The sequence below is a fragment of the Planococcus citri genome, chromosome 3 (genome assembly GCF_950023065.1).
Source record: "Planococcus citri chromosome 3, ihPlaCitr1.1, whole genome shotgun sequence".
NCBI classification, from domain to species: Eukaryota; Metazoa; Arthropoda; class Insecta; order Hemiptera; family Pseudococcidae; genus Planococcus; species Planococcus citri.
The window spans coordinates 46,390,711-46,409,709 of record NC_088679.1 but is presented as its reverse complement, the minus strand read 5'-3'; the positions used below and the strand labels follow the sequence as shown (position 1 = coordinate 46,409,709).

The 18,999-nt window shown below is 33.6% G+C and overlaps 1 protein-coding gene across 4 annotated transcripts in view; it reads left to right on the top strand.

Annotated features, from left to right (window-relative positions):
• LOC135839755 (limbic system-associated membrane protein-like) overlaps positions 1-15,413 on the top strand; it is a 96,188-nt gene extending 80,775 nt beyond the window's left edge. For 2 of the 4 annotated variants that reach the window (XM_065355944.1, XM_065355942.1), the window contains exons 6-11: positions 4,860-5,015; positions 9,508-9,636; positions 9,714-9,851; positions 11,236-11,385; positions 11,607-11,666; positions 15,100-15,413. In XM_065355944.1, coding sequence (XP_065212016.1) covers positions 4,860-5,015; positions 9,508-9,636; positions 9,714-9,851; positions 11,236-11,385; positions 11,607-11,666; positions 15,100-15,284 — 818 coding nt within the window. In that variant the 3' untranslated portion in view covers positions 15,285-15,413. Of the gene's footprint in view, positions 1-4,859; positions 5,016-9,507; positions 9,637-9,713; positions 9,852-11,220; positions 11,386-11,606; positions 11,667-15,099 lie in introns of all 4 variants that reach the window. The other 2 variants (XM_065355943.1, XM_065355941.1) reach the window with 1 other exon arrangement.
• Positions 15,414-18,999: the final 3,586 nt, after the last annotated feature.

Sequence of the window (18,999 nt, the reverse complement as noted above, 5' to 3'; positions counted from 1 at the left end):
TTCAACATTTCTGAAAATTAAATAAAAACTGAATTTTAAAATTATGTAGGTACTTACAAAGGAAGAGAAGTACTCGTAATGTACCCGCCTTCAAAATTGAAGAAATTATGTTGTAAGGGTTGGATATTGATAGCGGGAAAAAATGGCGGAGGGTTTTGACCAAATTCAGGGGAAGCCTTCATTTTGAGTTTGAAGTAACTCAAAAAAAATTTAGCTTCGAAGGTACCCCTGAACAAGAGTTGTATGTAGGTTCTCAAAACCAGCCTGTTTTGGGAAGAATGGCTCAGTCTCATAAGATGTTATTTGAGATTCTGTGTCGATCCAAGCCTTACTATCAAAATCCGAGACCACTTTTAAGGTTCTTCTGAGCGGTGAAAATTTTTCAAATAGCTAATTTTCTGGTAAATTCGTATTTTGACTTTTTTTTTTCACATATTATAGTATTCCGCAACAATATTATATTATTCCAAAATATCGAAAGATTCATTTTTGAAACCGGGGAAATATTTTGGGACAAAGTTGTATCTTGGTCGTTATTGTTTATTTCAAAAAATCAAAAAACATCCCGAAAAACTTGATAATTTTTTTATTTTTTTTTTAATTTATTGGAAATAATTATCAAATAAAGTTGGTGCCACTGTGTTCCAAAATATTTCCCCAGTTTAAAAAATAATACTAGTATCTTTCGATATTTTAGCATAATTGATGCAAATGACTCAATGAGGTGCTTATTTGAGAAGAAAAAAATTTCAAAACACGGATTCATTCGAAAATAAGTGATTTGCCAATTTTTAGAAGCTGAGTAAGTACATACGTGGGCCAAAAGTCAGTAAGTGCCCTGATTTTCACGTTTTAGTTTTTCTCAAAAAAATCAAAAACTAAGCATCCCAGACAAAAACTAACGAGATTACGTCGATTGGAAATTTAATTATCTACAATTTTAAGTCCATGAAATTTTTTTGGACGTTTCCTTTTGCCTCCAGATCAATTTTTGTGACTTGACTATGATTCTTATGAAAATTTCTTCAAAAGTTCATTTCCAAGAGTTTCAGTTTTTTGTAAAAAAAAAAATCAAAAACTAAGCATCCTAGAAAAAAACTAACGACGTCACATCGATTGGAAATTTAATTCTCTACAATTTTCCTCGAACGAATTTTTTTGTAGGACGCTTCTTTTCGTCTCCAGATCGACTTTAATGAATTCAGTTTGCAAATTTTTCGAAAGTTTTGCAAACTGAGTTTCATTGAAATCGATCCGGAGACGAAAAGAAGCGTCCTACGAAAAAATTATGTCGAGAAAAATTGTAGAGAATTAAATTTCCAATCGACATAATGTCATTAGTTTTTTTCTAGGATGGTTATTTTTTGATTTTTTTGAGAAAAAATAAAACGTGAAAATCGGGGTACTGACTTTTGGCTCACTATGTATACCTATGTCTAAAACCTTGAAATTGGTCTTCGATTTTGATATTAAAAAAATAAAAAATAAAAATAAACTTTGTTTTTCCTAAAGGGGACGCTAAATTGAAGTTGCAAGTCCCTAATTTTCATCACCCCCCCCCCCACTGTATTTTGAGAACAAAAATCGAAGTACCTAAATTTTTTTATTGTTTAAACAAATATTTTTGGAAATAGCTATAAAAAAGTAACTTTTGTTTCAATTTAAGTACAAGCTAAGTACTAAGGACCAAGGTACAAACTTGAATGCTAAATTTTAGATTTAGAACAATTTCCAAATTTTTATCAAATTTTCATCATAATTCTGATCTGTTTTCGCACTGTAAGTACTATTCTGATAATTCAAAATTTTGTGAAAAAGTTACCAACATTTAAATTCTTTCATTTTTTAGTTTTAATAGCAATTTTTTGATATTTTTGAACTTTTCTATTAATTGTACATACTTAGAAAAGTTTTAAAGCACTCAAAAATAGCGAAATGTTATCGAAACTTACCTATCCCTTCCAGATTACCATTTGCAAGATCACATATAGAGCGGGCAAATAGCGGGTTTAAAAAGGAAAAAATTGGCACATCAATTTTTTCTTCGGGAATGTGTTCGGATGGACCCTCTGAACCACCAAAAAAAAGCCGACTTTCCTACCCTTGGAGGAAAATTTTTTAGGGGGCTGAAACCGGTTCCGAATCACGTTTTTTGCGTTTTACTCCGTAAATATTAGGTTTTTGAGAAAAACTACCATGACGAAAAATGTTCCCCTTCAAATTCTTGACAATTTGATACTACGCTCGATACCCATTGCTCAAGGGGGGTGTCCAAAAAAAGGGGTGGAAAGAGTAGGTGTTTCAAAAAAGGTCAGTCCAATTAATTAATAAAAATTACCACTTAAAATCATTCGTTTTCGCTCAAATTTTTTTTACAAAGTCTACTCACCCAACTACTAATCAAACTACCATTGGTTTGTCTTCAACCCTCCTCGAAGGTTCGTGAGGGTTGCTTGATTTTTCAAGTAACACACTACTGAATCATATGTATATTTGAAAAACAAATCTGGACGTGCAATACGATATATCGAATAGTATGTTTTCGAGGTCGCTGAATACGAATATGAACTTATTTTTTGCATACAACCCCTCAAAGCCCCTCTGTGCCCCCAAATGGGGGTCAAAAATTTGAAAAATCGTGAAAAGTCGAGTGATATATCGAATGGTACGTTTTCGAGGTCGCCGAGTGCGAATATGAACTTATTTTTTGGGTCCCACCCTCTAATGTCCCTCTGTGTCCCAAAATAGGGATGAAAATTTTGAAAAATCGTGAAAAGTCGAGTGATATACATATTGAATTGTATGTTTTCAAAGTCGCTGAGCACGAATATAGCCTTATTTTTTGGACCCGAGCCCGCACAGCTCCCAACCGCCTCCAAAAAAGGCCAAAATTTTGAAAAAAGTAAAAAGTCGAGTGACATATTGAATGGTATGTTTTCGAAATCGCTGAGTACGAAAATGAACTTATTTTTTGCATACAGCCTCTCAAAGCCCCTCTGTGCCCCAAAATGAGGGTCAAAATTTTGAAAAATTGTGAAAAGTCGACCGATTTATCGAATGGTATGTTTTTTTTAAAAAACATGAACTACGAACTACAAATTTTCAATCTTTTCTTCCATCAAAAAAACATTATTTCATTTTGTTTTCGATTGGTAGACTTGCAATAATAAATGAAATCGAAAACTTCACAGGAAAACAATCGAAATTAAAACTCTGAGATAGACAAGAAGATTGGCATCTTACCTACTAAAGACATTGAAGATAATTTTGGAGCGTTAGTGGGACGTTTGAATAGTAAAATGAGTGAAATAATAAAAATGAGTCTATAGTCGTATTCAGCGATTTTGAAAACATACTATTTGACGTATTACACGTTTTTTGGTGACTTTTCGAAATTTTATCCTATTTAGGGGGCATAAGGGGATTTTGAGGAATCATAAGTAGAGCAGGAAAAAAGTGCATAGGTATTCCAGTTCAGTGTCTCGAAATAACATACAAATCGATATATCACTCGACTTTTCACGATTTTTCAAAATTTTCATCCCCATTTTGGGGCACAGAGGGACATTGGGGGGTGGGACCCAAAAAATAAGTTCATATTCGCACTCGGCGACCTCGAAAACGTACCACTCGATATATCACTCGACTTTTAACGATTTTTTCAAAATTTTGACCCCCATTTGGGGGCACAGAGGGGCTTTGAGGGGTTGTATGCAAAAAATAAGTTCATATTCGTATTCAGCGACCTCGAAAACATACTATTCGATATATTGCACGTCCAGATTTGTTTTTCAAATATATGATTCAGTAGTGTGTTACTTGAAAAATCAAGCAACTTTCACGAACCCTCGAGGAGGGTTGAAGACAAACCGATGGTAGTTTGATTAGTAGTTGGGTGAGTAGACTTTGTAAAAAAAATTTGAACGAAAACGAATGAGTTTAAGTGGTAATTTTGATTAATTTATTGGACTGACCTTTTTTGAAACACCTACTCTTTCCACCCCTTTTTTTGGACACCCCCCTTGAGCAATGGGTATCGAGCGTAGTATCAAATTGTCAAGAATTTGAAGGGGAACATTTTTCGTCATGGTAGTGTTTCTCAAAAACCTAATATTTACGGAGTAAAACGCAAAAAACGTGATTCGGAACCGGTTTCAGCCCGCTAAAAAATTTTCCTCCAAGGGTAGGAGAGTCGGCTTTTTTTTGGTGGTTCAGAGGGTCCATCCGAACACATTCCCGAAGAAAAAATTGATGTGCCAATTTTTTCCTTTTTGCCCCTGCTTTTTTACGTTATTTTCCCGCTCTAATATTCTAACCACAAAAGGAGTGAATTTTGCAGAAAAAATTCATCTAAACAGGCATGAAATCTTTCTCGATGTTTTAGAATAAGCGTATGTACACAAATATTTGGTTTCCTATTCGGTAAAAAAAACCCTGCTCTGCTCCTTCTTTCCACATCAATTACTTATAAAAAATTACTCCTCTGTTTCTTAAACGTTGCGTTCGCACGAGAAATAAACTCAAATACGACGAAAAAGCGATCTTCATATAGCCTACACAGCTTTCATGCGGCTTCGTCAAACAACCATGTACCTACTCGAGTATTACGATAAAATGAAATTCATTCCAGGTCTAAACTCGATAAGTAAATCGAGCTTCCAAAACTTCGCCGAACAGTTAAAACAAACCCGTATATATGATTGAAAAACTCTATCCTTTCGGATGCAAGAAATTAATATTTTTCTCATCAAAGGGAAACTAAATTATATTTACATTCGGTGTTTATAAACGTTTTGATTTGCTATAGGTATAACAGAATGAAGAAAGATTTGAAATTAATTAATGCGTTACGATTTTAGTTCCACCAACGATTATTGACAAAGAAACCAGCACAGACATAGTGGTACGAGAAGCATCCAATGTAACATTAACCTGCAGAGCGGGCGGTTATCCGGAACCATATGTGATGTGGCGGCGTGAAGACGGAGAAGACATTAATTACAACGGAGAAACTGGTAAGGTTTTCCCTAATCAATGAACTTTAATTGTATTCCTTATAAATGTTTACAAGCTTTCGGTATCCCGGTGTCACATCAAAGCAATTACCACAGTGTTCCTTGTTCCTTATAACCAAACACTTGTGTAAAATGAAAAACCAAACACGATAGGTGTTTTTTATTTCCCTATCTACTCTTAAGTCTTATTTATGCTCGGATAAATTAGACAACAACGTGGTACTTAGGTACTTCTTTTTCAGCTCATGTGCCTCCCAAAAATTGTTTCATTTTAGGAAAAAACGAATTAAACCTAATTCATTCGACGCATCAAATAAATCGCATTATAATTGAATTGCATTAACAAAACTACCTATACCTACGTATATGTTATACTTGCCTGTATGGTTGTGGCACGCAAAAATTTGTAATAATCTTCTGATTGGGTGACTCGAATCGCTTCAGCTATTTTATATAGATAGGTTTATACGTGCCTATACCCACCTCTACTTAACGTAAGGTGTACTACATTATCATCCGACATAATATACCCAAGTTTTATAACTTAATAAATGAAATTTTCAAAAGAAGGCTTTTCAACTATAGCACGAGAGCGTTTTAAAAAGTGAATGGACTAATACGGCGGTGTAATCCGTGCAGAAATAATATGATGGAGAGGAAATAACTTGATATATTTCGAAGCGAAGAGAAGCCGCAGTGTACCATATAGAAAACGTTCAAACCTGCTTAACTTATCGAGTACAAATAAAACTTATAATGGATGAGGCGCTGAAAAGATATGACCATTTTCTAAACGAATTACTCGCGGAATACGGTCTTGATAAAACAGATGTACGTAAATTAAGTATGCTAACTAAGATAGGTACGATATACCCGCGTTTTCGATTATGAAAATTCGAGATGATAATAACGATGGAAATTTTCAATAAATCATCACTTCAAAATTGTGGAATTATTTCTGGCAGCAAGCAATACGTACAGGTTCATATAAATAGGCATATATTATATCTTTTTCATAAAAATATTACGGGTAGTTACTTCATTCTAATCCTGCCAACAACCTAGCTACATTAGAAAACAACCATATTTGGAACATTCGGGAGCCTCCAGCAACTAATTTTTCTCCAGGAATTGAAAATTGCACAAGATGGGCTAAAAATGAATTGAATCTCAACACTCATAATTTTTGGTGGTGTTTAAGTATGTAGTTAATCTTTTGCCAGTTTTAGGCTGTTACATTAAGTATGGATATAATCATGTTTTGATGTTTTAAAAAAAACACGTCTTCATCTGAGCTGATACCCCAGAATTTTGTGATAGCAACCTAAAAAGTCAGGATTGTCCTCGATAAGATCCAACAAAAGTTATGTGAGCTAAAGTTCAGTTTTCACCTTTCCAGGGTAATTTGAAATTTCTGTCAAGAATTTGAATAGGTAGGTATATTCACTGAAGGTTCATGGAAGGCTCAAAAGTTGACGTTTTTGAGTCATGAATGGACCTCTCGTGGCTCTCGTTATGTCGTTTCCATTTTTTTTTTTCGTATTTTTTCTTGAAATTATCTCTTACTATACATAAGGTCACCCTCCAACCCAATATCGTTGGTGATAATAAGTTCATTTTTGGTTTTTCCGATTCGTACTGGTTCATATGAATAGAAAATAAAACCTACGCCGCGCTGCGGCCTTGAAGTTCTCATTTTCATTGATTTTTTTGACAAATTTCGAAAGAACTGTTGTGCCACCTTAGATCATTTTAAAACTCTAAATTTCTTGGTAGAATTCGTTTCTCATTTTATGAAAAACTCAACTCAGACAATTTTCACTCATGAAAATGTCTCCATCGACAATCTACGTTTTCCGTTTCCTCTTCACCTTCCATCGCATAGGTTTGCAAAGCTCGCATAGAATTAAATTAAATTCGCATTTTACACGATAAAATTCGCTAAAGGTCAGCTGATTTAAAAGATACACTTGTATGAATTGCCCATCTTCGATTCAGTCGAGTCGTCTGGTCGAAGTGCGAATACCTGGAGAAGGTTATTAAATAAATTTACGAGGACCAACTAGGAAGAAATTTATTTACCGGTCTCACAGTATATTTTGCATTTACGCGAACGATTTATTAGCAAAATCGTAAACCGTACGCCAATAAATGTAACACGTTTTAGGTATCGGACAAGCTTTGTAGCCGCGGAATTTCAACTTCTCTTTTAATTATTCGCTCGACTGCTTTCGAATCGTTCTTGCCTTCAACCCCCTGAATACTCGGACTAGAATTTCGTTCCGTATAATAATCGTCTGCGTTGGATATTCTCGGCTTAGAACCTTTAACAGGGTATACTCCTTTTTTATATACAGCTAAGATAGGTATATATACACATTTCACTATTGGTACGGTGGCGGCAGAGGGGGGCAGTGAGGGTGTAATCATTGTATCAAAAAATGCCTCGTAGCCAGTTTTACTGCGGAAATTTATTTTTTTTAATTTTCTGCCTAAATTTAAGGCGATATTTTAAAGGTAGGGTTTTACGTTTGAAAAATAAAGCAGGTAAAAAAAATCCAATTTAACAGTATACCGAAGAGGATAAAATGACAATTCGACTTAGCTCTGCAGATAAATACGAAAATTTTACCATCTGCAACAGTCTAAGATTCTATTTTTCAAAATTAATTTCGAAAACTTTGGCGCGTAAGACGCCCAAGCTATGTAGGTAAGTATATAGCAAAAGGTATCAAGTATACAGGTATATTCTCGCGAGATTCCAATGTTATAAAGACTGAAAATATACTCCGGAATTAGTCCAGCTGTACGTTACGTACCTACTGTAATGGTCAACGCGATGTATTAAAAAGTATAAGGGTAAAGAAAAGAAGCAAACACGATAATAATGATAATATTAAAGATCCCTTGTCTTTCGGTTCAATATATAAATTGCTATGAGGTTTGTGTCCACTCCCCAGAGAGTAGACGTTATGAACAGCATCTCAAGTAGGTCGTATTCGAAACTTTTCCTAGGTATCCGATACAGTAACGAAATTACGAAATTAGGATTTAATCGAAACTGTATCGTTATAATATTCGCGTTTTTCATTTCCATCGATGGTTTTCCATTCTTCGTTTTTGAATTCCCTTCGATCATTACACCTAGGCTACCTTTATAGCATGGCTATATAAGGTAATAGATACTTACTCCCAGATACCTACTTCCGAATAGAGTACGTATTTTTATATTTTAAAATTTATTACAATAAAGACGAATTTCTCGCGAGGAAAAATTCATATTTCATCACAAACGTGTATCTTGGTTATATGTACGTACATATTATATGGTGGTGTTGTTTTATAAGTTAAATTGATCAATTCGTTTTGCTATTTTATCCCATTATAAGCACAATTTGTTCGCGTGGCACGGTTACAAAAACTTTTGTACATCTTTCTCTCATTTTTGAAAATAATCTTTTAACATTTTATGTAGCAATCTGTCAACATTTTCTTTCTATTTGTGTACCATTTTATTTCTTTCTTCTACTTGTATTTCGGCAGCAAGTCATTCTAACGTAATCTTCTCGCGTGTTTGTGAGATTTTCACGCTCAATCTATATTCTATTGGTTTGGCGTTATTTTTTCCTTCTTTGCGCGTTTAAGTAAATGTAATCTTTTTATTTGAATACACTTATCGTCAGGTTCACTGTATACATAATACCTGTAGTAGGTACATACCTATGGCTAGATTATATATTATGTATCTGTATCATATACACTCCTGGTTTCTTGTTGAAATAATGTTTATTGTGACTTGTGACTCCTTAAGCTAAATGAAACCGCCGCTTTTTTTGCCGGAAAAAATCTGTTTATTTTTCAAAATTGCAAAAAAAGTAACTTTTTAAAATCAAGATTACCAAAAAATCTTACTTTTTTGGAAAAATTGCACAAAGCTCTCTATTACCAAAAAAGTCCTGATTTTTTTGTCGAAATTGCCAGAAACTAAGTTAGTTTTTTTTTGTCAAAATTAACACCTGTTTTTTGTCATAAATTACCCAAAAGATCTTACTTCTTGTTCGCCAAAATTGTAAGAAATGTCCTACTTCTTTATTGAAATCGCAGAGAAGACTCGTGTTTTGTCATAGTCTTCAAGTAAGATTTGGAATTTGGAGAATTCAGCTCACGTCTTTGAACATGACGTTTTGTTTTCGTGTTACTAAGTTTTTTCTCAAAATGATTATTTTCTTCATCGAGTTTTCAGAACATCAAAACGTCTGAACCCCCCTCCCCTCCACTTCTAGGAAGGATGTTAATCTAACGATATCCCGCCCTCTCCTCTTATACTTCCCATTTTGATTTCCTTCAGTTACTTAACAACAACATCTCACAGTAACCTACTTGTGTATAGATAGGTACCTACCTACTGAGTTTTCACATTTTTTGTAATCCTTTTAAGAAATCTCGAATTCAGAATCAATTTGAATTTTCACAAAAATGTTGAATTTTTCAGTAAATGTGGTAGACGGAGAAGTCTTACATATCACCAAAGTCAGTCGATTACACATGGGAGCTTATTTATGTATAGCTTCAAACGGTGTTCCGCCATCAATCAGTAAAAGGGTTGAATTGAGAGTACAATGTAAGTGTAGCTTTTTTCTATTCGTCTCGCTGGTTGTTTAAATGGTGTTCTTAAATTACATATAAATTTACCGACAGTTCCACCCATGTTAACCATATCCAATCAACTAGAAGCAGCATATATTGGACAAAACGTTTCATTAACCTGTCATACAGAAGCCCATCCTACTTCCATAAATTACTGGACGACAGAAAGAGGCGATATGATAGTATCAGGTAATTACGTAATAACATTTTATCATAGTTTTCCGTTTGTTTAGGTATAGCTTTTTAAAGTAGGTGGGTATTTTAAGGGTATATTGCGCTTGAATTGCATTTGTTTTACTTACCTCTACTACACGTAAGTACATATACCTACCTTACCATATGATATAAGAAAAACAAACACAATTTGTTCAAGATCAGCGTTGAAAATTTCAACGACAGTTTGTATTCATGTGTGAAACGACCCATATATTTTAACGGCAACGTAGACTTATAAATATAATCAGTATGTCATAAATTTTGCTCAAATGATATACGTCACACGAAGGAATCGTGATTGGGAGTCATGTCATGGTGCCAGGATTATCACAGTACCACGTATTCCGAATAGCCTTTTTTCTGCTTCTTTGTTTTTGTCAACATTGTCATAATAACTCAAAACGAATGGGTAACTGCTCGTGTTCGTCTTCAAAAAAGATTACAAAACAATTGGAATTTTAAATTTTTCCACCCCCGCGTCCATTTAACTATAGGTAGATATCCTAGGCGATTACTTTTCATACCTATAGGTACCTACCTATCTGCTTGTAGTCTAATTCGTTCATCTTTTACAACACGTTGTACACGCGAAAATAATTTCATCGTATCGAAATCCGCTTGTAAAACGTTCTTAAAATGGAAAAACATATAAATGTATAAATTCCCATGAACACCGTATAAATCATTATTATTCTCAGCTCTTTTTTTTCCACCGTATGTACTCTCGTCATTTACATTTCGTGATTCTTCTTTTCCGCCATTCCGCGACGCGTGTATCCTATACATGTTAAAGATCTTCCAAATGCTGACACGTATTTTGTTGCATACCGTGTCACGAAATATCAACTTGACATAGCGCGATTTCTTTACTTTTTCAGAGCATTTTACTATTTAACAACTTCTTCGAATTTATGATATTTTCATGTGCGAGAATTTTTTTCCAACGCTTCTTACTCGAAGATACGACGACGCGACGCGTACATTCTGCAGACTTGAAGTATACCTTCTACCTTCTCGTAGTTACTCTCGTACTACATTTCAAGCCGTAAATTTGTCTTTTGTATAGGCCTTCTAGCGCATCAGCACATTATACCTCGCCTATACCTACTTTGTCGATGACGAATTAAACATGTGTTTTACACAGTTAGATACCTATACTTAATTTTACCTCCTACAATTATTCGAACCCACCATAAAATATTTCTGGGTATTCGTTTCAGAGAAACGAATTTCTTAATGAAAATTCTAATTAACTTTATTATTTTTTATTCCTTCGAATACTTAGTTTATTACCAAGTATTTTGAGTACCACGACACGAACATGGATAATGAATGGTTGCAGATTTGCTTGTTTCAGGTGATAAATACGAAGCAAAATCAGAAGAAAAAGACTATAACAAAAATATGGTTTTAGTAATACACAATGTTACGAGAAGCGATTTTGGATCGTATCGTTGTGTAGCAAAAAATTCCTTAGGAGAGACTGATGGCCTGATAAAATTAGATGGTGAGTTTGAACGCTGCGTGGACAACATGTGAAAGACAACAGATACCAAAAACGGCATCCGTGGTTTCCAAATTTCCCATTGAAAATGTATTAAGATGGAATTTTTGGTATCTGTTGTTTACTTGAGATTTTTAATAAAATATGTACATTGTGTATCTCATGGTCAGTCTTATTAAAGAAATTCAATATTGATACCAATTTTCGGAAATGTTTCATTACAGAAAATCCAACTCCGTCGACCACAACTACAAGTTCGGCAGTAAATTACAACAGAAAAAAAGGTAAGCCATTGACACTTTTTTAAAAATTTATTTATGTAGGTATGAATATTAGAATTTGAATTCGCGTATTATTCGTAGGTGTAAATATACAGGGTGCGCAGAAATATCGAGCGGGTATACTATAGGTACTTCCGTTGCTAAACGTTTCGGCTGGTCACAGTGAATGATAATAATGATAGCACATGATTGGTTGTTGGACTGAATTGATAACATTCCACCAATCATTTATGCGCATCTGTTTCACGTTGCCAACCTATATTTTCAATAAAAAGAAAGGGGCATTGTTATCGACTCTGAAGCTTTTGCACTTTTCGAACGCATTTATTTGATAAAATATATTATACGAGTACATTCAAAAATACCACATTTTCCAAATTGAAATATTTTGTCCTTAAGAACTATGCATATTTAATTTTCAAAACATTCTCATACTGAATATAAAATTACGAAATCGAATCCTTAAAATGAGGTACCTACTATTCAATCACTGTATTCAATGATTATAAGATACCTACCGGATGGGTCGCCTTTGACTTTTTTTGGAAAATGGGAAGGGGTGAATTCGTTAAAAAGTTGTGGGGGGACTGAAAAAACTGTATGAAAAATTTTGGATCCCTATAACTTCAACCATCACTTTTCTACTGGAGTTTTAAATTTTGAAATGTGAATCGATTGGCGATTGGTTCGAACCATTACCTATGGAGCCTCCAGCAGATTTTGAGATTTTCCGGATTTTAAAAAAATACTGTAAGTAGGGTGAATAATATGAAATTCAGGACTTATAAACTTGGATTACTATCCTTGTGACCCATTTTATCGATTTGGGCACGTATTTTCAATTTTTTTTATAGTAGGTACAATACCTACATTAAAAAAATTTTTTTTTAATTCGAAATTTTTGCGGGTTAAATATGTAGATTAGGTATATTCCAAGGTTTTTGAATGACTTGCGAAAATGATGCAATTTTAGAAATACACGAGGAGCTTTATATCAAAACGCACTAAAAGCCATTTTTAAAAAAAATTGTTCTGTTCACTTTGAATTTTGAGGCGACAGAACTTTTAAACCATCTCGAGGACCCCATTATTTTATGACTCTAAATTGTAGAGAATTTTGTCCCCTTTCCAACGGTACTAAATTTTTTGAAATCCGCAAAAGTCTTCCTTGAGAAAATTGACTTAACGATCTGAAAAAGGTAGCCAATTCAACATATTGTTCTGTTCACTTTGAACTTTGAGGCGACAGAACTTTTAAGCCATCTCGAGGACCCCATAATTTTATGACTCTAAATTGTAGAGAATTTTGTCCCCTTTCCAACGGTACTACATTTTTTGAAATCCGCAAAGGCCTTCCTCGAGAAAAAAGTGACTTGAAGACGAGCTGAAAAGTAGAAGTAAACAGCATTGTTTACAGCTAGACTTGTAAGGTTTAGCCTACTATTCACATGGCGCATGTATGCAACCTGAAATGCGCGTTTTGCCCTATAATTTTAAGAAATTATGTTATTTTTGAAAATTTCAAATTTGTATGGTTTCATTGGTTTTAACGTCACTATACTAAGAGCTGGAAAATGAAACTGAAAAACTGTGTGCAAGATATATTTTTCAGATCAAAACGTATTAAATCCTCATTTTTCTGATCAAAATGCACTGAATCCTCATTTTTCAGATCAAAACGCACTGAAACAAAATTTTCAGATCAAAACGCACTATAATTTTTTTGTTTTCCCCCACGCCCCCCCCCACACTGCGCAAATTGTACAAAAGCTTGTTTGGTACTCAGGAGGACTTCCTCTTTCCATTGATATCTACCCCATTTGAGCCCCCCTTCCTCAATTTTCACTGTTTTTCTCAATTTACAGAAAATTGCAAAAATGGCGTTAGTGCGTTTTTTATATAAGCTCCTTACATACTCAGAATTTGTGTAAAATGATTTAAAATAGTGGAAAGAATTCAAAAACGGTGGTTTTATTTTTCTTAGTAGATGTAGGTAGGTAGGTTATTCCCAAATAAACAATTTAAACAAAAAAAAGGTAGGTAGGTAGTAGGTATCTATCTAATAATGATCAATTAACGCAAAAAAAAATTTGAAAATTTTTTTATTGTCAATGTAACGTTTTTGTTTCCCCGTGTTTCGGCATTTCTCATCGTTTCTGAGGAACGATTCCGTTCCGTTTCCATAGCACTGGTCACAATTCGCTCATTAGGTACTTGAAAAATTTTACTGCGTAATGAGACTTACTGACTATGGGTGAAGAAGGGTGGAGGTGAGTTCAGACATCTGGGTCGATTTATCCATTTTATTGTGAAAATTACCCAGCAAAATAATCAACAATTAGAAATTCAAGCCATTATCCCAGACGTGTATTTTTTTCTTTCTGTATAATGCATACGAATGTCAAAACTATCGCTCACCTTTGTATATTTTTTATGAGTCTGTGAAACCTCGGAGACTTGAATGACCCACGTTAAAAGTAAATTGTTTCGACATATTCATGCCGAATTCAATTGTGGAAGAAAAAGCCTTCAAAAATTGCTTGCCACCACAGCCAGTTGTCACATTCGATCGAAATTAATTTATAAAATTTCGCAAACTAGTGTAGACACGTTTCTAAATTTACGATTTAAAAATAAATCTTATCCCGATATCAACGAACGGAAAATCCAGGTCCGCAATATTCTCATATATTCTCTCGGGAAGAAACACTTCGCGGGAATCTTGCGAAATATATCATATAATAAAATGCGTATCATAATCCGAAGTGAAGTAAAAGATTTGATCGTGACATATTAAATTATAAGTTTTCTTCTTTGAAAATTTTCTGTATCCGACTTAGCATCAGTTATAATTGAAAAACTACCAGAAGGAGTCTATTACCAAGGGATTAACCGTGGTAGAAGTTTAAACGTCTAATGACTCTTGAAACTAGTGAATTACATTTTTTTTTTGTCGTCTAAGTACTTCTTTACCGAATTAAACATCTACACAAAGCTTATGAGATTTGAACTTTCATCATTTTTATACCTATATGCGAGATGAATGCCATTGATTGAATGACTCTTATCATAAATTGAACAAGTAGTTTACTATTCTTTTATATGTATGTAGTATAGTATGTAGGTACTTATTGTGTACGAATTAACGCGAAAACATCAAAATGGCCATCCTCCCCCCTCTCCACCCTTGACTATTTTTCTAAGACAGATATCACTATAAATTCAATAACACCATACTTAGCTAGGTACCTAAAGGTATCCTTTTCTTTAAACGAGCGGTAGGTATGGCGAGACGAGCTTTACTCTGTGATAAATGAACTCGACGTGGCAAAACTTTCTCGAAAATGCTTGCAAACGTTGTAATCGCATTTTCACCATCTAATCCGATTCGTATTCGTATAGTCAAGTCACCGAAGCAATATCTGTGTATTTTCAGATTTCGAAGACAGTTACGAAGAGTTGGAAGTATCCAATACCGTAGTAGGCGCTCAAAATACAAGTAGTTCATCCGGTGATAAATACTCAAATTGTACATATAAAATTGTGATCTATTTCGTATTATGCATTACGTACATCAATTCTTTTACCGCTAATGAAATTTTTATATTTGAAAGATGTTGAGTGTATGTAGATATATTGAACCCTTTTTGTACATATACATTACCTAGTAAAATTCTAAATAGAGACAGTTCGAATAAAAAGGTCTGTAGCTGTTGTAAATGTATTTGTATACACGATTCACAACTCGTATATTTTTTTTTTTCATTATGTGATTTGTGTATATTACATGTGATTTTTTTCCTGTTTCATTTTGTTTTTTAAAACTGCAAAATGCTATTTTTACAGCATTTTTCCTCTCCCATGTTCCATATACGATTATCCTATAACTTTATTTTAACGTTAGAGGCCAATCGACAGATTCATAATTATAGGTACATTTATTAGGAAATTGCTCTCGCTTTAATATGACTTTGTCGATCCCACGTCTCATCAAATGAAAAACTGGATAAGCAATTTTTTCTATTATGTAATAGGTAGTTAGGTACAAATACTGCATACTTATTACGCGTGATTGAATCGCATGCGAATGATGTAGTGAATTTTTAAAGAGATGAAAATTTTTTCGACTGTACGATTGTAAAATTTGTAATTTTAACGAATTAATTTACACGGTATCCTATGTAATTTTATCTACGTAAGTTTTCAACACTCGTGTAACATCGTTTATTGAAATTGATGTTTCTATCTTACGCATTATTATACATACTATGTACGTATTTTTTTCTCTTTAATTTTGTTTTTCTTTTGTAACAAAATTGATAAATGATAAAAAAATTTCTAATATTTATTTTTTATATTCCATAAAAAAACGAATTAAAATTTTTTAAATCGAGCGCGTTTCATTTATTGAACTTGAATAGTAAGGGTGAAGGGATACATTAAAAAAATATGTTCATTGCTACAAAATCAGCTACAGAAAAAATGCCTACCTACACGTAAGTACCTTAAGTATTTAACCCTCTGTTAATCTTGAGTAGGTACGTTCAAAATTTCGGATCTGCATAGGTTCTGAATTCAGTTCAAATTTTGGTCAGCGGATCACCCTTGACTGGAAACCTCAAGCACTTCAGCTATTCCAAAGACCAAACTGATCTGAAAACGCTTATTACAACAGCGAACTCTAAGAGAAAATTTTCAACTCTATTAAATTTTAATTCGATCCAAAACTTGAAAAATTTTCGTTTCAGCAATTTTGTAATCAATTTTGCGAAGTTTGTTTTAATATTTCGACATTTTATGTAAGTAAGTTACAATCGCGAAAATGAAAATTTTCACAAGCCTAAGCGGATTTTTTTTTTTTTAGTTTGGTTCTCAAGGTTGTATTTTTTTCTTTCAGATAAACTCGACTAAATTTTAAGAAAACTCCCAAAGAGTTTCCATACTTTGGATTTTATTTCTCAACTTGAAAATTTTTTTTCTTTTTTGATTATGATTGTTTTTTAATGCCCGGAGAAATTGTTACGATACCAAAACGAATAGGTACCTACAGGTGTTAACATAGCTTCATAATTAGATCAAGGTTAAAACAAGAATGCTGCCGCAAACTACCAACAGTACACCCGCGCACCTGCTTCTTAACATCGAAGAACGAGTGGTAAAGTATAAAATTTCAACTAAAATACAATTTATTTATCTAACGTTCAAGTAGATACAACTCGATACTCACGAACCATTGGTCGAGTTTATTTGCGAAAAGACGAGTAGGTACTTTTCTGGCTTCGTTTAGCGAGAGAGAATAAAAGATAAAAATTACCGCACGATTAAAATTAAATTACATGGGTGTTTGAGTTCGGTCGAATAAAGTGGTTCGTAGAGAACCTATCAGAAGCGTATTTAGGGAGAAGCTACAAAATTCAGTTTCTCTTTTTCCCCATCTTACACAAGAAATAGGTGTAGGTATTGAACGAAAGCTCACTCCTCGTTGATTTGAAAAATGAATTATAAATATTTCATCGAGGAAGAAAATTTTTAAAAAATGAATAAATACTTGAGTTGGTCAGATATGCACCTCGTACGAGTAGGTACACGTGCATATTTTTGGGTTCCTTTTCGTTCTTCATGTTCCCTTTCCTTTCCAATTTCTCATTTCTTTCTAGGCTCCTCTCATTTTACTGCTTTTATAAGCTCATGTCATAAACCATTGAGCCATAGCCACAATTTGTATGATTGTTTGACACAATTTCAGACAGTATTTCAAGTTCCACAAATTGGGATACCTGCCTCAACTCAAAATTGAACGCGCTGGAGCAGTTCAAAAATTTAATAGCATTTTCAAATTTTGCAACTTTAAATTTTCAAAATTTGCGTAAGTTTGAAATTGAAGAAGCTGGAATACTTTGAAAATGTTAATTATTCATAGCTCAAGACGAGGTATTCAAAGTTCTTGTTCGTCCAAGCTCAAAATTAAAGGCACTAGAGTATTTTAGAAATTCAAAACTGCAAAATTTGAAGATCTTTAAAATTTTAAAAATGTGCTAGCACCTTCAATTTGCAGTTCAGGCAAATGTGCATAATCTAATTTGTAGGACTTTGAAAGCTCTTCAAAAAAAGTCATGTTCATGTTTCGCTTATTTCTAAAATTGAAAGGCTAGAGCATTTCGAAAATTTTAATCAATCATATTATAGCTTTCTTCAATTTTAAAAGTAGGCTGAAATTTAAAAAAAAATTTTAAAAAAATTTGTAGCTCCTTTTGAAATTCTGCAACATGACGCAATCACATTCAGTTTATCTGTTGAGATATTGTGCGACCTTGAAGAGTCAACAGGGGGTCGGCAACCCAACGTACACTTATGTATAGTCTAGCCAGGTTTCTGTTCCAGGCAAAATATCTGACACCTGTCCAAGAATACCTAGTATACTTAGATATGTCATGATTTTGACCCTTCAGATTCCATTTATATACTCACCTAGCTGAGGATTCTGTCATAGACACCGAGCAAATTATTCGACATCTTTAATACAGCACATTAAAACAATCAACAAAAAAAGTGATCCATCTTGCGTTATTTTCGATTTTTTTAAAAATTCTATTCAACTGAACTTGAATCAAAATTGCGGACATTGACCTCTGAACTCAAAGTCGAAAATTTTGCTCAAAATAATGTGAATCTATACCTCTTTCCATACACCATCAATGCTCAAAAGGATGAATAAGTTGATGATAGCTATAGGATAGGTAGATAGAGGTACCCACATACAAGTATTTTCGATCATTTATTCGTTTTTCATATTTTGAATGTTTAAAAAAAATTTGAAACGTGGAGAACTAAAATAATACCTTACCTATGATACGATTTTCGCAACGTAATTTTTTCCCCTTCATACACCATAACTCGTCATAATTTGGAAAATATATTCTTGCTCGGAATGCTGTTATATCATTCTTCAAGCGCATTTTTTCACGTGCCTCTTACATTTTTATACCTGAAATTACAACTAAAATGTAGGTAAGCTTATTTTTGTTAACTCGTCATAATTTGGAAAATATATTCTTGCTCGGAATGCTGTTATATCATTCTTCAAGCGCATTTTTTCACGTGCCTCTTACATTTTTATACCTGAAATTACAACTAAAATGTAGGTAAGCTTATTTTTGTTTCGTTACGAGCTGGAGTTGAAAAATTTTTTTTTTTTTTTTTGTCTCATTGTTTTATTTGAAATGCATAATAGGCATACCTACTTGATAAGAAAACTCTTGAAATATTTGATGAAATCATTTCACGTAGGTATAACATTTTTCGTAGCTTAATCGAATCCAAGAGGAAAAAAATTTCC